Source organism: Lactuca serriola, chromosome 5 (genome assembly GCF_051521515.1).
Source record: "Lactuca serriola cultivar US96UC23 chromosome 5, Lser_US96UC23_V15, whole genome shotgun sequence".
Taxonomy (NCBI): Eukaryota; Viridiplantae; Streptophyta; class Magnoliopsida; order Asterales; family Asteraceae; genus Lactuca; species Lactuca serriola.
The window spans coordinates 173,196,740-173,215,101 of NC_136412.1; the positions used below are offsets into that span (position 1 = coordinate 173,196,740).

Consider the following 18,362-nt stretch of genomic DNA (forward strand, 5'->3'; position numbering starts at 1 on the left):
CATTGGTCCCCTTAAGTCTTAAGAGAAGTATTAGCCTCGGGGTTCCGTCATTTTTTGACCCTAGGCGTTGACATGACAGCCCAAACATATCTTCTGCCATCAGATCACGCACCTGACTGTCTGCTGAAACGCCGCCATTTGATTTTTATTTTTACGTTCCATCTATGCGGCTCTCCATCATCTTGTCGATTACAGAACGTTTTACCTTCTTTCGTTGATTATCTGGATCGGTCAGACCGTGGAAGGATCTCCAACTTCTGTTTTTCCATTGATGTTGCTATTTTTATCCTCTTATTGGTGTCGGCTCTCCGTATGTTTACACTAAGCGCCAAAGAAGAGGAACAAATAAATAGCAATCATAAGTTGGAGATACTTCTGGAAGATCAAACTCACCGGATAATCAAGGAAAGAAGGTAAATTGTCATTGATATAATTCTGAGACAGTACATATTATCAAGAATACGATGATCACTTGATCCTTGAGTCTAATTATTATATAATCATCAGTCATTTTTGGCATTCATATTGGTAAAGTCTAGAGCTGTAGACCTAATCCAAAATTCTTCTTTGTTGGCTTAAATATGTATATGGCAGCTTCAGTCGTCCAAGCAGGCTGTAACCAGCAACAAGGGGAAGGAGAAAATGATTGAGTTACCAGCTAAATGGACCGATCTGTGGGAGTTGCCATTGAGATACAACAATAAAGGGATTACTATAGGCTCCCCACCAAGAGCCCCACCTCAAGTCCATGAAAATCCCATGATTTCCAAATCTAAAGATCAATCATCTACGGATATGAGGACAGGAATCAAAAAACGAAACAGGATAAATAAGCAGCAAAATATTGCTGAACTTGAACCTTCTTGTTGGAACAGGATTTGTCCACAAGATGTGGTTGACGCTGGAATACATCTTAATCCAGCTAAAAAGAAGCATTCTGTTTGGTTCAGTTTAACTCCTTCCCGTGATCAGTGAGCAATAAAGATTCCTTTTAAATTTAATCATATAGCTAATAGTATCTTCACTATCTTATCTTTTTAATTTTCTTATCTTTGATTCCATAGGAACAGAAAGAACACTCTTCAACTCCTAGTGGAACCATACATACAGATAATGTAAGTACATTGGCCTTTCCGGTATAATGTTGTTTAATGTTCATATAATTCGACAGTTCATTAGGAAATAAATTATTGGCATTCATTTTTCTGGTCTATGTAACTTGCATGTAATGATTAACAACAAATTATTCTAGCATTGAGGAGAACTGTAATCCAGATGTGTCTATTCTCATGAAGTATATCGTGTTGCAACTTAAGCATGTTTGCCAACAGGAGGTATGTTCTAATTTTTCTTATTCAATTAATTGCATATAACTTTGGTTCCATTCATCAAAGAAGTATCGTTCTTTTCTCATGATCTCCACCGAGTGGATTTTAGTTATAGGTTTTTAAACATATATACTTTAGTAAACGTAAACTCCTTCTGAAGTGCTGAGGGGACAAAGTGCATTGAAATATGCAGCTTTCGATGCATCATGCACAAATTGACATAATGAACAATATTTCATAGGCAGAAGGATATCGTCCACATGTAAATCTAATAACTAAAAAACATGAAATTGTTAGAGAGTATATTTTGCGTTTCTGATGTGTTCTTGCATAAACATTGAACCATGCAACTCTTAACTACATAAATAAGCTGAGTTTTGTATGCCTAAAAAACTTCAGTTTTCATTAGAGTTTAGTTGTCCCTTAATTGTTCTTTTTCCATGGAGATTCAGGAATATAGACTTTACTAATAGAACAAGGACGTCATAGTCTCATAGATATGTATTTGTTCTTCTTTTTCATGTTTTTGTTTGACAAAAATATTTTCTTTAATGACTTATATTTTAAATAATCTGAACAGGTTGGTATCTTCTTGAAAGGGAAACTTCTTGCCCCGGAAATGAAGCTACTTGATGTGCTGAAGCAGTGGATGGCTATTGTTGATCCAGAGAGGAAAATAACCAAGATAGGAAGTTCTGCCGAGAACTTCTACGTGAAGCTGAGTTATGCTCGAAGAGAATAGACAAAAGTATGCATTTATAATAAAATTCGACAAATGTTTATTCCTTAATTATGCCACTTAACCGATTGACTTATACAATTTCTTGGTTAATGATGATGGAATGAACTAATTAGCTGGTTCCGTAGTGATTATTAGACTTTTAAAACGTTGTTTAGTTGAAACATCTGAATTGTTTTGCAAAATGATAAAAATGACCATTCATTTCTTTATTATTTTTTATAAAATAATTGACTAAACTAATTAAATAATTATAAAAAAGAGATATAAACACAATACAAAATCCAAATTAAAAAAGTAATAATTAATCCTCGCAAATAAATAAAGAACTTTTTTGCCACATGACATGCTCTCCTTCAATTTGACAAATATTAATTTTTGGTAATTTTGAATTATTTTTTTTCCACATGTCATTTTATGGGTTTTTTTATTTTATTAAATTTCATATAATATTTTAATGTTATAATTACAATAAATCTACCCTAATAAATAAGAATGACGTTGCCACATGTCATCTTCTAATGCATTATGTCACATGTCATTTTGTGGTAATTTTAGATTAAATTATATCTACATGTCATCTTGTGGTTTTTCATTTTATAAAATTCCATATAATATCTTAATATAATAAATGCATATTTAATTCAATAATGTAACTTTCCTTATAATTTGTATATTTCTAAATTGAAACCAATTGTTTTGGTTTTTTATTTATTTAAATTATTTATATAAATTTAAAAGATAAATAAATACTTCAATTTTAATAATTAAATGTTTTTATATAAATTCAAATTTTCTAAACTTTTAGATTTTCATAATTATTTATTTTTTTGGATAAACTCATGTATCACATGGGTCTCACAACTAGTATAGTAATAAATGGATATCAATTTCATTAACGAGCTTACCTTTTAATTTAAAAATTTAAAAATTAAAGTTTATTAGTTTTCTTGTTTATGTATTTAAATTATTTGCTTAAATTTAAAAGATAAAGAACATTCCCATTTTAATAATTCATTATATTTCTTATTTTCTTATAAATTCAAAGTTCTCAATTGCTTAGACTTTCATAGTTAACTTTTTTTTTTTTAAATTAAGTCATGTAATACATGGGTCTCACAACTAGTTCATAACATATCATAATCATAAACTTCTCTCCTAAGCATCTGCAAGTAAATTCCACAGCTCGAAAGGACAAAGTCCAATAAATACTAACATACTTTCATTTCATTTGCATTATGGTTGTAACGAGCCAAAAATACCGTTAAATTTTCATTTTCAAAACACCCAAAAAGATACAACAAAATGTTCCAAAACCAACCACAATATAAATATTCTCAACATTAGAGTAAATCCAAATAACAATGAAGTATAATAATCAAGGGGATGTCGCGCGATCACGTCAGACCCTTCCCTTTGGAACCAGAAGTACCTAAAATGTTTAAACTACAAAATCGTGGGCACAAATTTTAGTGAGTTCATCAAAATAACACTTATCATACATAACAGCGGGGACTGTCCACATATTTGGCCCCACCCATCATAACGGGCCCCACATAGCACACAAACATGTCCTACCCAACATACAAACGGGCCTGCCGAACATACATGCAATAGTCACAAAGACAGCTAGCATCCTACACGGTATAGTGAGAAGACTCACCTCTCTCACAAAGTCATACAAATCCCAGCTCAACGTCATGAAATAGGTGTTACAACCCACCTATCGAATTACACAACGTCACACCTTAGTCTACACTTTAGAACTAGCAATTTTACCAAAAATCAACAAGGTAAAAAAGTCAACGATCAAAGTTCTTAGACGATATATACATTCTATCTTTTTGTATTGGATTTTACCCTTTACAATGTGTACCCTTTCCTTATTTATAGGAATGGTTTTGTATTATAATTGATTTTGTATAATGAGAAGAATCAATAAGGAATACCATTTTTATGGTATCAGAGCCTTGCCCTAGCCCTAACCGTCGTTGCCTTCTTCTTTTCCAACATCCTTCTCATCAAACATGGTAGCACCAGGCGAATCTTCCGATTCCGACAAGACACCATTCCACCCAACATTCACTGTCACTAACATTAAGAATGTTGTCCTTCTCATTCTGAATCAAACCGACAATCAATATTCTTCGTGCATCGAACTATTTCAAATCCATGTGTGCTTACAATCTTCTTGATCACATTGATTCGAACACTCTGCAACCAGTATGCATCATCGAAGAAACATGGAATTGTCTTGATGCTATTGTTAAATCATGGATTTACAGCACCATATCCATTGATTTGCTCCAATCGATCATGAGACTCGGCACAATCGCTCGTCAACTTTGGAACCGACTTCAAGAAATTTTCCAAGACAACAGAATTACTAGCGTTGTTTACCTCGAAGAACAGTTTAATAACACTCGCCTCTCCGCGTTCTCCAATGTATCAAATTACTATGCTCGTCTAAAAAATCTTTCAGATCAGCTCGCCAATGTCTGAAACGAAGATGGTGCTCCAGCTAGTTTCCTGCCTCACAAAAGGAAATTTCAACACCATTTCCACTATCATTCAGCAATCGGACCCGCTACCCAGATTTAATAAAGCTCTCTCTCAATTTTTTCTTGAAGAAATGTGACATCCCAACTTCTCGGCCAGAAAATACCAATTTGTTTATGCTTTATTTCTAAACCAGGGTATCCATTTTAAAGAATAATATAGCAGAATTTGTTCCTAGAAAACATGATAAAGTTATTATCAAAGAATTTCTGAAGAAATGTATTTTGTTTATATTAAAACATTATGATATCATCTTCAATACAGAAACATAAGCATAAACAGAACTTACATTCATTTACGCTAATGATTTACACCTCCTTTAATCTCTCAGTGTAATGTATATTCGTATTGACACCTATGATACAAATAAACTGAGAGGGTCAGGTTGTGAAACATGTTGAGTACATAGGGATCGAAGTCTCACAATGTTATATATATATATATATATATATATATATATCTATATATATATATATATATATATATACATAGATCTCACAATATATACAATTTCACCTCATATAAGCAATTTTACCCCACCCCGTCGATCCTTACAACGACACGATCCATACTCTCGGATCTAAAATTAACAGATTTAACTAATCCATACTCCCGGATCAGGTATGTCTAATCCATTCTCTTGGATCAATGAAAAATGACTATGCCCGCTCCATACTCTCGGACTAGGGACGAATGACTATGTCTAATCCATGCTCTCGAATTAATGATAAATTTTAAAGTTCTACCCTCCGTGTATATCTCACCCGTACTCATAAGAATATACTACCCGATATTCATCTTAATTAATTTAGGTTTTGTAGCAGCCAGAAATCTAGGTAAGCTTTATGACCCTTCTATTTTGTAGGGTTGGCAAATTAGTCCCTTAAAGTTGTATGTTGGATTGGTGAGTACGTTGGGCATACTGAGGTGTACGTCGCGCATACTCACACGCTTAAGTTGAACGCAGACTCGCCCGGGTACACTGGGCGTACCTTGGGGTTACGCTGGGTGTAGTGGGCCCAGATGCAAACCCTAATTTCTGGCTTGTGCATTATAAAAGGAACATGTAGTCCTTTGCCCTAGCCACCATATCCCCTTGAGTGAGTCGTTTGAGAGCTGAGATCCGTGCTTTAGCCTGTGTGTGTGTGTTTTTGAGCTTGAAGTTATCCTTTCAAGGTGAAAATGGAAAAGGAGGAGCCATTGTTGGAGCTAGAAGTTGAAGAACAAGTGTAGATCCAAGTTCTACAGTGGTTGGAGATCCCTTCTGAGGTAAAAAGCTCAAAGCTTTCCTTGTTCTTCATAAGTTTTGCTTTTTGGACCATTTTTAGGGTTTTTGGTTCAAAGTTGGAGACTTTGTGTGCAAAGAGTCTCCATGAGCTTAGATCTGACCTTTTCTAGTGTATATGGTGTTGAGGATTCATAAAAATCCAGTCTTCGACGTGGATCTTGTGTCATGCATAAGTTATAGTCTCATTATGGAAAGAGGAAAGTTGTTTTGAGAACAAAGTAACCTTTACAGCCATGCAAAGGCTTAAAGGTTTCAACTTTATGGATTAAGTCATATTAGAGGAGTCGGATCTAAATTTTGGATGCAAGTCTTAACCGATTAAGACCTGAATGAGATGGATAAGAAAGTTGGGTATTACGCTGGGTGTAATCCCAGTACGCGTGGCATAATGGGCCGCGTACCCCGATTCTGTGAAGGCTCCGGGTACGCCCAACGTACACGTTTGGTACGCGCAGCGTAACCCGGAGGGTTGACTTTTGTTGACTTTTAGGGTTTGGTCAACTTTAGTGTATTTGAGCCAAGTAAGGTGTAACAAACCGTTATTTCAAACTTATGTAATAGTGTAGGTCAATTTGTACTTCTTTTTAATAAATAAAGAGAAATTTTGACATACTATGTATATTTACATAATTGACCCTCAAAAATAAATTATTAAATAATCTAAATTGGGTTGAACTAAGTGATAGAGATTGTAACAAGGTTTCCAAAAATATAAAGAACACTAAAATCCGAGTTATAACGAAGAAGTTATCACCAATCGAAAATTCGCGACAAAACCGGCAAAACACTGTTCAGTGTAAAAACTGAATTTTTAATAAAAGGCTTTCTAGCCTTAACAATCTAAATGAAAGTTATATTTTATGTTAAACCGAGAACTTTCATAAAAAGAACGCCAAAATTTGACTTCGTATGAGAAAGTTATGATTTTTCTAAGTTTCAGTATAGCAGTGTACAGCTAAAAACTCGAAATAAAGATCAATTGGTTTTTAGCCGACACAACCTAAATGAGAATTGAAGGTCTCGTCATTAGTAGTACAACGGTAAAAAGACAGACAAAAACGGACGTCGTATGAAGAAGTTATGAATTTATAACGGATTCACGTCCCGGTCTGTTTAAAATAATAATATTAAAAATAAAGTAAAAATTAGCCGAAGAAGTCTAAACAAAAGTCGTAGAGTATAATTTTACCAACGCATGCATATAAAGAACGTCAAAAACGGAGTTCGTATGCAAAATTTATGAATTTTACAAGTTTTGGAAAAAAATAAAGAAAAATAACAAAAACCGGGAATATTCGCATGAATAGTAACTGCCACGTCACCCTCGCATGCGAGCCTCCACGTGGCATCTTCTGATTGGACCGCAGCCTCGCATGTCACCTTCTGATTCAACCAAGTCCGAGGTCCACTTAGAACTGGACATCGTCACATGAGACACACCGGAGACACCCCTCGCACGCCCCTCGCACGCTCCTCGGACACCCGCTTCGCACGTGTCATCTTTCCATTGGACCGAGGGTTGGTCCAATCCCAGCCAGCCAGCAGCGAGCCTCCGGTCCGAAGAACTGCCCTCGCCTCGCCATCTGTCAAACGCGTGTCACCCTGGCATAGCTTCGGGTCCGAGCCTTCGGGCTATATATAGCATGCGAGGGCTTCCGAATAATTTCACTTTTTTACCATAAATTTCACTCTCTTTCACATTTTCCACTCCCTTAAGCTCATATACAACCCCTAAAGCCCCGGTATCAAGACTCGAGCCCAAAGAAAGCCGTGAAGCCCCGAAATTCTCGAGAATTCATCCTCTCTCCTGTCAAAACTCTGCCCGATTTGAGTCGGTTTCTCGACAAATAAACTCCTTTTCGTGAAACGAAACTCTGTCCCAATTACCACCAATCAAGTGAGTTCATACCCCCCATATTTTCATAATTTCTACTGTTTTAAGGGGGGAAATACAAGTATAACACATCAACTTTGTGTTATAAATAAATGATTTCAAATCACGATAAAATGATTTTAAAGCATCAAAAATACTTTAAATATTGAACTCTTTTATAAACTTATATTTTCCCCAAATATATATATTTGTATATATAATTTAATATAAATAAGATTTAAAAGGCTTAGGACTAATAATTCATTCTAGGTCCTTGTCCTTGTTTGGATGTGGACTTATAGTACCAGTTTTTTGTCCGAAGGTCGTTCAAATTTTACTTATATATAAAATTGTATATGTATATAAAAATAAAAGTTATTTCATCAGTTTAATCACCCTTTGTAACATGTTGAGCAAAGGATTACATGCAAAAATAGTTATTTACCAATTCATAAAGTACGTATAAATTATAATAGGTATAATTTATGATACATAGAGCAATAATTCATATGAATACATTCTTTTACATGCAACAAGGGTTTTAATTCAAAACCAATCAACGGTTTACACTTATCAAATACATGTTCGGGATACTAAGTCAAGAACATACTGCCAATCATTTATTTCATAATGATTGGGATTTCATAACTAATATACATGTAACGTTTATATGCTTTTTATGACATTCAATTCAGGTTTTTCATTTTAGACAATCAAAGTAAAGCCCTGACTTTATAACCAGAATCTCTAGTCCGGGGATCGAAACAAGTTGTGTGTAGATCTATATCGGGATTGACAACCCCGCACTCAGGCTGCTAGCTACAGTCAGACATACACGCCAATGAGTGGCAATTGTTATCAACAGTTTAAGCGCTCATCAGGCGTTTGTTTCAGGCGTTCATGTCTTAGTATGGTTATAATAACTCATTAAAAAGATATTAACAACACGTTAGTGTATAAACAATTAAACGTAAGTATATCTTCAAAGTACCATTTTACAAAATGTAAAGTACAATGGTATACTATAGTTTTAACAACAGCTGGTGAAGCCAGACACACTCTCAAATAGAAGTTTTACAAATACATTGGTTTACAAATAGGACGATTTATGGGAATAAAACTACTTTTCACATACCACAGAAAATATGGGATTTTCTAGAAGTGTTTCCATATTCAAAATACAAAGACACCCGTTCAAACATAAAGACTTATGTACTTACTCAACTTATTGTTGACACTCTCTTTTCAAATTACTTGTATTATCAGGGAAATAATAACAAGTACTCCCCGAGCTTTTTGAGAAAATGGAGCCATTAAGAGTCTTATCTTCTTCTTTTGTATAACTATTTTGGTTTCAATATACAATGATTGAACACATGCAAATATTATACTTTTAAATACAATGGTTGTTTGTGTGTTGATTACTATGATACATGTGTTGTGATACTACAAATGAAGTCCTCCACCCTCGGACGTTTCCGCCGTCTGGTTTAGGGTTGTGACAGGTTGGTATCAGAACATTGTTTATAGTGAACTCAATATATCAATCCATAAAAGATATACAAACTATAAATACATTGGGGCTGAGAGCTCTAACTAAAAGTATACTTTTAAGAATTCTAAGTATTTTACAAGAAGTATACTAACCCTCATACCTACAAGTACATAGTCATAAGAACTTAAAAGTATTTGGATGTTGAACATTAGTGTTAAACTCGGGCAGTTATGTAATCATATCTAGAATTAATATAGCCTGATCAACTATATTGATTTCAGACATGACCAACATGTGTTTGGGAGTGATAGTAGTGTTGTGACATGTTTAAAACTTACCCACTACCGAAGAAACTCTAAGAACAGAACATAAAATACTATAAGAATATTATAAACATCGGTATGCTTTAGTTTTCTTTTCAGGCATTTCTCATAACCTTATTCTCATACAAACACAATGCCAGGACATCATCTACTAGGGGACCCTTATTTTCCAAATCATGTCAATCACGGATGGATAGTGGAAGATCCGGAGGAGGATCCAGAAGAAGACTCAGATGAAGAACCATTTGAGGACAGCGAATCAAGAGGTACATATACAGAGCCAAAAGTCTGCAACCCGGGGAAACGTCCCCCGAGACAAGAGGAAGCAATACCAGTACCCAAGTGGGGCCAATACATAAACCATTGGAGTCGACAAGACGACCAACGCCCTCCCTACGGAATGGCACGTGGTTCCTATAACGTCTCATAAGGAGGAACAACCAACAAAGATCTTCCAGTTATAGTGAACCGAATTGCCCGACAATTCGATCAATCAAGGATGTCAATCAATCGTATCCTAAAAGTGAATGCGGCTGCACAGGCTAACGTTGCGGATATCCTTCGTCTTGAAGGGATGCAAGATGATACCCATAACCATACTGAAGCCCTTCAAAGGCAACTTAATGCTGCCGAATCAGAGATCAGAGGACTGAGGGAGCATCAAGTTGCCCAAGAAAGGCGCTGGAAATCGCACGACGAAGCGGAACCCAGTAACCGTCGTAGAAACCGCCGCAAGTAGTGTTACACTACTTTCTAGTTTAATATACTGAATGTATAGACTACTTTTAGGATATGTATAAATCAAGTATCAATAAAATAATAAGCACTTTACTTCAACAAGAGTTATTACAATTTACATAAACATTCCATTCCAAAGTTTTGGGATTTTGGATATGTTCCAGTGTTATTTTTCATACTTTTGAAATACGACCGCGAAAATTTTTATTTTCGGTAGGCCGGTTTGATGTCAATACTTTTGCAATATTGTGGTTTATTAAAGACTTACTTTAGGGTTAAGTATCCAAATTACATATACTTAATATACCAATACAATCGACATGTACTTTCATACTCTTTGAAAAATAACCACTTCATTTTAATCTGTCCAGTTGCAAGTTGTACTTACAATGGACATCCATTTTCAATTCCTTACAAGATTCTTGTTGAATTAAGTGTTTAAGTTCAGAGATATCAAATTCATAGTCATTCTTGATATCTCACTATCTTTTTAACAATTGACTTTTATAGAAAAAGATGCCTCCTCGTAGGAATCCAAGACGTAACAATGAAACAGAAGCACCGACGCCACCTCCACCACCACCCCCTCAATTCGATGCTGCCATGTTCCAAGCGGCAGTCACGGAAGCTGTAGCGGCTGCCTTATCTCATATCAATACTCCTGGTGCTAGTGGGTCGGGAGCTAGTCCATGTTCTTCTAACCTTGTCGAGGGTCATGAGCACTCAAGAGAGTGCACTTTTAAGGACTTCTCGAATGCCAAACCCAGGACCTTTAATGGAACTGGAGGAGTGATGGTTTTAAGGAAATGGATTGAAAAGATAGAAGCAGTCTTTGAAATTTGCTCCTGTCTAGAGGGTAGCAAAGTTAAATTTGCTGCCTTTACTTTCTCAAATAGGGTCCTAACATGGTGGAATGGCCATGTTAAGTCACTAACTTTGCTAGTGGCTAATACTATAAGCTGGGAGAACCTAAAAACCATGTTGATGTGGGAATACTACCCGCAAGAGGAAATTTAGAAACTGGAACAAGAAATCTGGGGTCTTACCATGGCCGGCGTAGACATAACAACTTACAAGAATCGGTTCTGTGACTTGGCGATTCTGTGTCCGGAGATGATTGCTCCATAGAGCAAAAATATTGAAAGGTATATTTGGGGATTGTCGCCCCAGATACAAGCAAGTGTCATTGCATCTAAACCTATCAATTTTGACAGTGCCAAGGAAATGGCAGAGTCACTTATTGACCACGGAAACTGTCAAAACTCTGTGGTTACTGCCCCAGAACAACCTAGGGAGAACAACAACAACAACAAGTAGAAGGGTTGGAACAAGAGGAAGGGAAAATCTCCTCTAGAACCTTCAAAGAAGCAACAAATAGTGGCAGTCCATGGTACTACTGTGCCTGCTACCATACCTACTAATACGCCTGTTGTTGCCCCTAACAACCCAGTACCAACTAAACCCTATGCCGGTTGCCTCCCTAAATGCAACAAGTGCAATTTTCACCACACCGGAAATTGCCCTGAAATGCAGTGTCGTAACTACAATAGGAAAGGGCATACTACCCGATTCTGTAGAACACCACCTCAACCCCTTAACCAAGTACCTGCCGCTGGAGTAAGTCGAGCATGCTACCAATGTGGTGATGTGGGGCATTTCAAGAAAGATTATCCAAAAGTTGGAAATGCTGATGGGGTCGGGAGAATTCTAGCACTAGGTCACGAAGAAGCGGTGGCAGACCCTACTGTGGTCACGGGTACGTTCCTTCTCAACAATACTTATACATGTATTATTTTTGATTGTGGTGCCGAGAAGAGCTTCGTGAGCCATAACTTTAAACATCTACTAAATCAGAACTCCCAACCACTAAATAAAACCTTCACAGTAGAAATGGCTAACGGGAAATCCGAATCCACCAATGATATATACATAGGATGTACCCTTACTTTAAATGACTTGTCTTTCCCAATAGACCTTATGCCAGTCTCTATCAAAAGTTTTGACATCATAATAGGTCTAGATTGGTTGTGCCCCAACCATGCCGACATCCTATGCTATGAAAGAGCTATTCGTTTGAACTTACCAACTAACGAAACTCTTATTGTCTATGGCGACAAACCTGGAACGAATCTTCAGATCATTTCATGAATCAAGGCACAGAAATACCTTTTCAAGGAGTACTGTGCATTCCTAGCTCAAGTGGTAGACAAAAAGCAAGAAGTGAAAGACATCGCAAGCATTCCTGAGGTCTGCAACTTTCCCGATGTATTTCTCGATGATCTTCCAAGGGTGCCTCCCGAGCGACAAGTCGAATTCCGAATCGACTTAATCCTTGGAGCTACCCCTGTGGCCAAATCCCTTAAGCTCATATACAACCCCTAAAGCCCCGGTATCAAGACTCGAGCCCGAAGTAAGCCGTGAAGCCCTGAAATTCTCGAGAATTCATCCTCTCTCCTATCAAAACTCTGCCCGATTTGAGCCGGTTTCTCGACAAATAAACTTCTTTTCGAGAAACGAAACTCTGTCCGAATTACCACCTATCAAGTGAGTTCATACACCCGAATTTTCATAATTTCTACTGTTTTAAAGGGGGAAATACAAGTATAACACAACAACTTTGTGTTATAAATAAATGATTTCAAATCACGATAAAATGATTTTAAAGCATCAAAAATACTTCAAATATTGAACTCTTTTATAAACTTATATTTTTCCCAAATATACATATTTGAATATCTAATTTAATATAAATAAGATTTAAAAGGCTTAGGACTAATAATTCATTCTAGGTCCTTTTCCTTGTTTGGATGTGGACTTATAGTACCAGTTATTTGTCCGAAGGTCGTTCAAATTTTACTTATATATAAAATTGTATATTTATATAAAAATAAAAGTTTTTCATCAGTTTAATCATCCTTTGTAACATGCTGAGCAAAGAATTACATGCAAAAATAGTTAGTTACCAATTCATAAAGTACATATAAATTATAATAGGTATAATTTATGATACATAGAGCAATAATTCATATGAATACACTGTTTTGCATGCAACAAGGGTTTTAATTCAAAACCAATCAAGGGTTTACACTTATCAAATACATGTTCGGGATAATAAGTCAAGAACATACTGTCAATCATTTATTTCAGAATAATATACATGTAATGTTTATATGCTTTATATGAGACATTCAATTCAGGTTGTTTAATTCATTTTAGACAACCAAAGTAAAGCCCTGACTTTATAACCAGAATCTCCAGTCCGGGGATCGAAACAAGTTGTGTGTAGATCTATACCGGGATTGACAACCCCGCACTCAGGCTGCTAGCTACAGTCAGGCATACACCCCAATGAGTGGCAATTGTTATCAACAGTTTAAGCGCTCATCAGGCGTTTGTTTCAGGCGTTCATGTTTTAGTATGGTTATAATAACTCATTAAAAAGATATTAACAACACGTTAGTGTATAAACAACTAAACGTAAGTATATCTTCAAAGTACCAGTTTACAAAATGCAAAGTACAATGGTATACTATAGTTTTCAATAACAGCTGGTGAAGCCAGACACACTCTCAAATACAAGTTTTACAAATACATTGGTTTACAAATAGGACGGTTTTATGGGAATAAAACTACTTTTCACATACCACAGAAAATATGGGATTTTCTAGAAGTGTTTTCATATTCGAAATACAAAGACACCCGTTCAAACATAAAGACTTATGTACTCACTCAACTTATTGTTGACACTCTCTTTTCAAATTACTTGTATTATCAGGGAAATAATAACAGTACTCCCCGAGCTTTTTGAGAAGATAGATCCATTAGGATTCTTATCTTCTTCTTTTGTATAACTATTTTGGTTTCAATATACAATGATTGAACACATGTAAATATTATACTTTTAAATACAGTGGTTGTTTTTGCTTTGATTACTATGATACATGTGTTGTGATACTACAAATGAAGTCCTCCACCCACGGACGTTTCTGCCGTCTGGTTTGGGGGTGTGAGAGATTGGTGTCAGAGCATTGTTTATAGTGAACTCTATATATCAATCCATAAAAGATATACAAACTATAAATACATTGGGGCTGAGAGCTCTGACTACAAGTATACTTTTAAGAATTCTAAGTATTTTTACAAGAAGTATACTAAACCTCATACCTACAAGTACATAGTCATAAGAACTTAAAAGTATTTGGATGTTGAATATTATAGTTAAATCCGGGCAGTTATGTAATCATATCTAGAATTAATATAGCCTAATCAACTATATTGATTTCAGACATGACCAACATGTGTTTGGGAGTGATAGTAGTGTTGTGACATGTATAAAACTTACCAACTACCGAAGAAACTCTAAGAACAGAACATAAATACTATAAGAATATTATAAACATCGATATGCTTTAGATTTCTTTTCACGCATTTCTCATAACCTTATTCTCGTACACACACAATGGCAGGGCATCATCTACCAGGGGACCCTAATTTTCCAAATCATGGCAATCAAGGATGGATAGTGGAAGACCCGGAGGAAGATCCAGAGGAGGATCCAGAAGAAGACCCAGATGAATAACCATTTGAGGACAGTGGATCAAGCGGTACAGATACAGAGCCATAAGTCTGCAACCCGGGGATACGTCCCCCGAGACAAGAGGAAGCAATACCCATACCCGAGTGGGGCCAATACATAAACCATTGGAGTCAACAAGACGGCCAACACCCTCCCTACGGAATGGCACAGGATTTTTATAACGTCTCAGAAGGAGGAACAACCGACAGAGCTCTTCCACTTATAGTGAACCGAATTGCCCGACAATTCGATCAATCAAGGATGTCAATCAATCGTATCCTAGAAGTGAATGCGGCTGCACAGGCTAACGTTGCCGATATCCTTCGTCTTGACGAGATGCAAGATGATACCGAACACCATACTGAAGCCTTTCAAAGGCAACTTAATGTTGCCGAATCAGAGATCAGAGGACTGAGGGAGCATCAAGCTGCCCAAGAAAGGCGCTGGAAATCGCAAGACGAAGCGGAACCTAGTAACCGTCGTAGCAACCACCACAAGTAGTGTTACACTACTTTCTAGTTTAATATACTGAATGTATAGACTACTTTCAGGATATGTATAAATCAAGTATCAATAAAATAATAAGCACTTTACTTCAACAAGAGTTATTACAATTTACATAAACATTCCATTCCAAAGTTTTGGGATTTTGGATATGTTCCAGTGTTATTTTTCATACTTTTCAAATACGACCGCAAAAATTTTTATTTTCGGTAGGCCGGTTTGATGTCGATACTTTTGCAATATTGTGGTTTATTAAAGACTTACCTTAGGGTTAAGTGTCCAAAATACATATACTTAATATACCAGTACAATCGACATGTACTTTCATACTCTTTGAAAAATAACCACTTCATTTTAATCTATCCAGTCGCAAGTTGTACTTACAATGGACATCCATTTTCAGTTCCTTACAAGATTCTTGTTGAATTAAGTGTTTAAGTTCAGAGATATCAAATTCATATTCATTCTTGATATCTCACTATCTTTTTATCTATTGACTTTTATAGAAAAGATGCCTCCTCGTAGGAATCCAAGACGTAACAATGAAACGGAAGCACCGACGCCACCTCCACCACCACCCCCTCAATTCGATGCTGCCATGTTCCAAGTGGCAGTCACGGCAGCTGTAGCGGCTGCCTTATCTCATATCAATACTCCTGGTGCTAGTGGGTCGGGAGCTGGTCCATGTTCTTCTAACCTTGTCGAGGGTGTCATGAGCACTCGAGAGAGTGCACTTTTAAGGACTTCTCGAATGCCAAACCCAGGACCTTTAATGGAACTGGAGGAGTGATGGTTTTAAGGCAATGGATTGAGAAGATAGAAGCAGTATTTGAAATTTGCTCCTGTCTAGAGGGTAGCAAAGTTAAATTTGCTGCCTTTACTTTCTCAGATAGGGCCCTAACATGGTGGAATGACCATGTTAAGTCACTAACTTTGATAGTGGCTAATACTATAAGCTGGGAGAACCTAAAAACCATGTTGATGCGGGAATACTGCTTGCGAGGGGAAATTCAGAAACTAGAACAAGAAATCTGGGGTCTTACCATGGCCGGTGTAGACATAACAACTTACACGAATCGGTTTTGTGACTTAGCGACTATGTGTCCGGAGATGATTGCTCCAGAGAGCAAAAAGATTGAAAGGTATATTTGAGGATTGTCGCCCCAGATAAAAGCATGTATCATTGCATCTAAACCTGTCACTTTTGATAGTGCCAAGGAAATGGCACAGTCACTTATTGACCACGGAAACTGTCAAAACTCTGTGGTTACTGCCCCAGAACAACCTAGGGAGAACAACAACAACAGCAAGAAGAAGGGTTCGAACAAAAGGAAGGGAAAATCTCCTCTGGAACCTTCAAAGAAGCAACAAATAGTGGCAGTCCATGCTACTACTGTGCCTGCTACCATACCTACTAATACGCCTGTTGTTGCCCCTAACAACCCAGCACCAACTAAACCCTATGCCGGTAGCCTCCCTAAATGCAACAAGTGCAATTTTCACCACACCGGAAATTGCCCTGAAATGCAGTGCCGTAACTGCAACAGGAAAGGGCATACTACCCGATTCTGTAGAACACCACCTGAACCCCTTAACCAAGTACCTACCGCTGGAGTTAGTCGAGCATGCTACCAATGCGGTGATGTGGGGCATTTCAAGAAAGATTGTCCAAAGGCTGGAAATGCCGGTGAGGTTGGGAGAATTCTTGCACTAGGTCACGAAGAAGCGGTGGCAGACCCTGCTGTGGTCACGGGTACGTTCCTTCTCAACAATACTTATGCATGCATTCTTTTTTATTGTGGTGCCGAGAGGAGCTTCGTGAGCCATAACTTTAAACATCTACTAAATCAGAACTCCCAACCACTAAATAAAACCTTCACAGTAGAAATGGCTAATGGGAAATCCGAATCCACCAATGATATATACATAGGATGTACCCTTACCTTAAATGACTTGTCTTTCCCAATAGACCTTATGCCGGTCTCTATCAAAAGTTTTGACATCATAATAGGTATGGATTGGTTATGCCCCAACCATGCCGACATCCTATGCTATGAAAGAGCTATTCGTTTGAACTTACCAACTAACGAAACTCTTATTATCTATGGCGACAAACCCGGAACGAACCTTCAGATCATTTCATGCATCAAGGCATATAAATACCTTTGCAAGGAGTATTGTGCATTCATAGCTCATGTGGTAGACAAAAAGCAAGAAGTGAAAGACATCGCAAGCATTCCTGAGGTCTACAACTTTCCCGATGTATTTCCTGATGATCTTCCAGGGGTGCCTCCCGAGCGACAAGTCGAATTCCAAATCGACTTAGTCCCTGGAGCTACCCATGTGGCCAAATCCCCCTATCGTCTTGCACCTTCTGAAATGCAAGAATTATGCAACCAACTTAATGAACTCCTAAGCAAAGGTTTCATAAGACCAAGCTTCTCACCTTAGGGAGCACCGGTTTTGTTTGTAAAGAAGAAGGATGGATCATTCCGCATGTGTATAGACAACCGCGAGCTGAATAAATTTACCATCAAGAATCGATACCCTCTCCCTCGCATTGACGATCTGTTCGACCAACTTCAAGGGGCGAACTACTTCTCGAAGATAGACTTAAGATCCGGGTATCACACTAGCCTAAAAGCTGCTCCATTCGAAGCCCTCTATGGCCGCAAGTGTAGATCCCCTCTCTATCAAAAGTTTTGACATCATAATAGGTATGGATTGGTTATGCCCCAACCATGCCGACATCCTATGCTATGAAAGAGCTATTCGTTTGAACTTACCAACTAACGAAACTCTTATTATCTATGGCGACAAACCCGGAACGAACCTTCAGATCATTTCATGCATCAAGGCATATAAATACCTTCGCAAGGAGTATTGTGCATTCCTAGCTCATTTGGTAGACAAAAAGCAAGAAGTGAAAGACATCGCAA

The 18,362-nt window shown here is 37.2% G+C and overlaps 1 protein-coding gene across 1 annotated transcript; it reads left to right on the forward strand.

Moving 5' to 3' along the window:
- Positions 1-642: 642 nt before the first annotated feature.
- LOC145049950 (putative E3 ubiquitin protein ligase DRIPH) lies at positions 643-2,070 on the forward strand. The gene is made up of 4 exons (XM_078998283.1): positions 643-971; positions 1,065-1,115; positions 1,253-1,334; positions 1,909-2,070. Exons 1-4 carry the CDS (start codon positions 643-645, stop codon positions 2,068-2,070), a joined length of 624 nt encoding a protein of 207 aa, XP_078854409.1.
- The last annotated feature ends 16,292 nt before the right edge of the window (positions 2,071-18,362 follow it).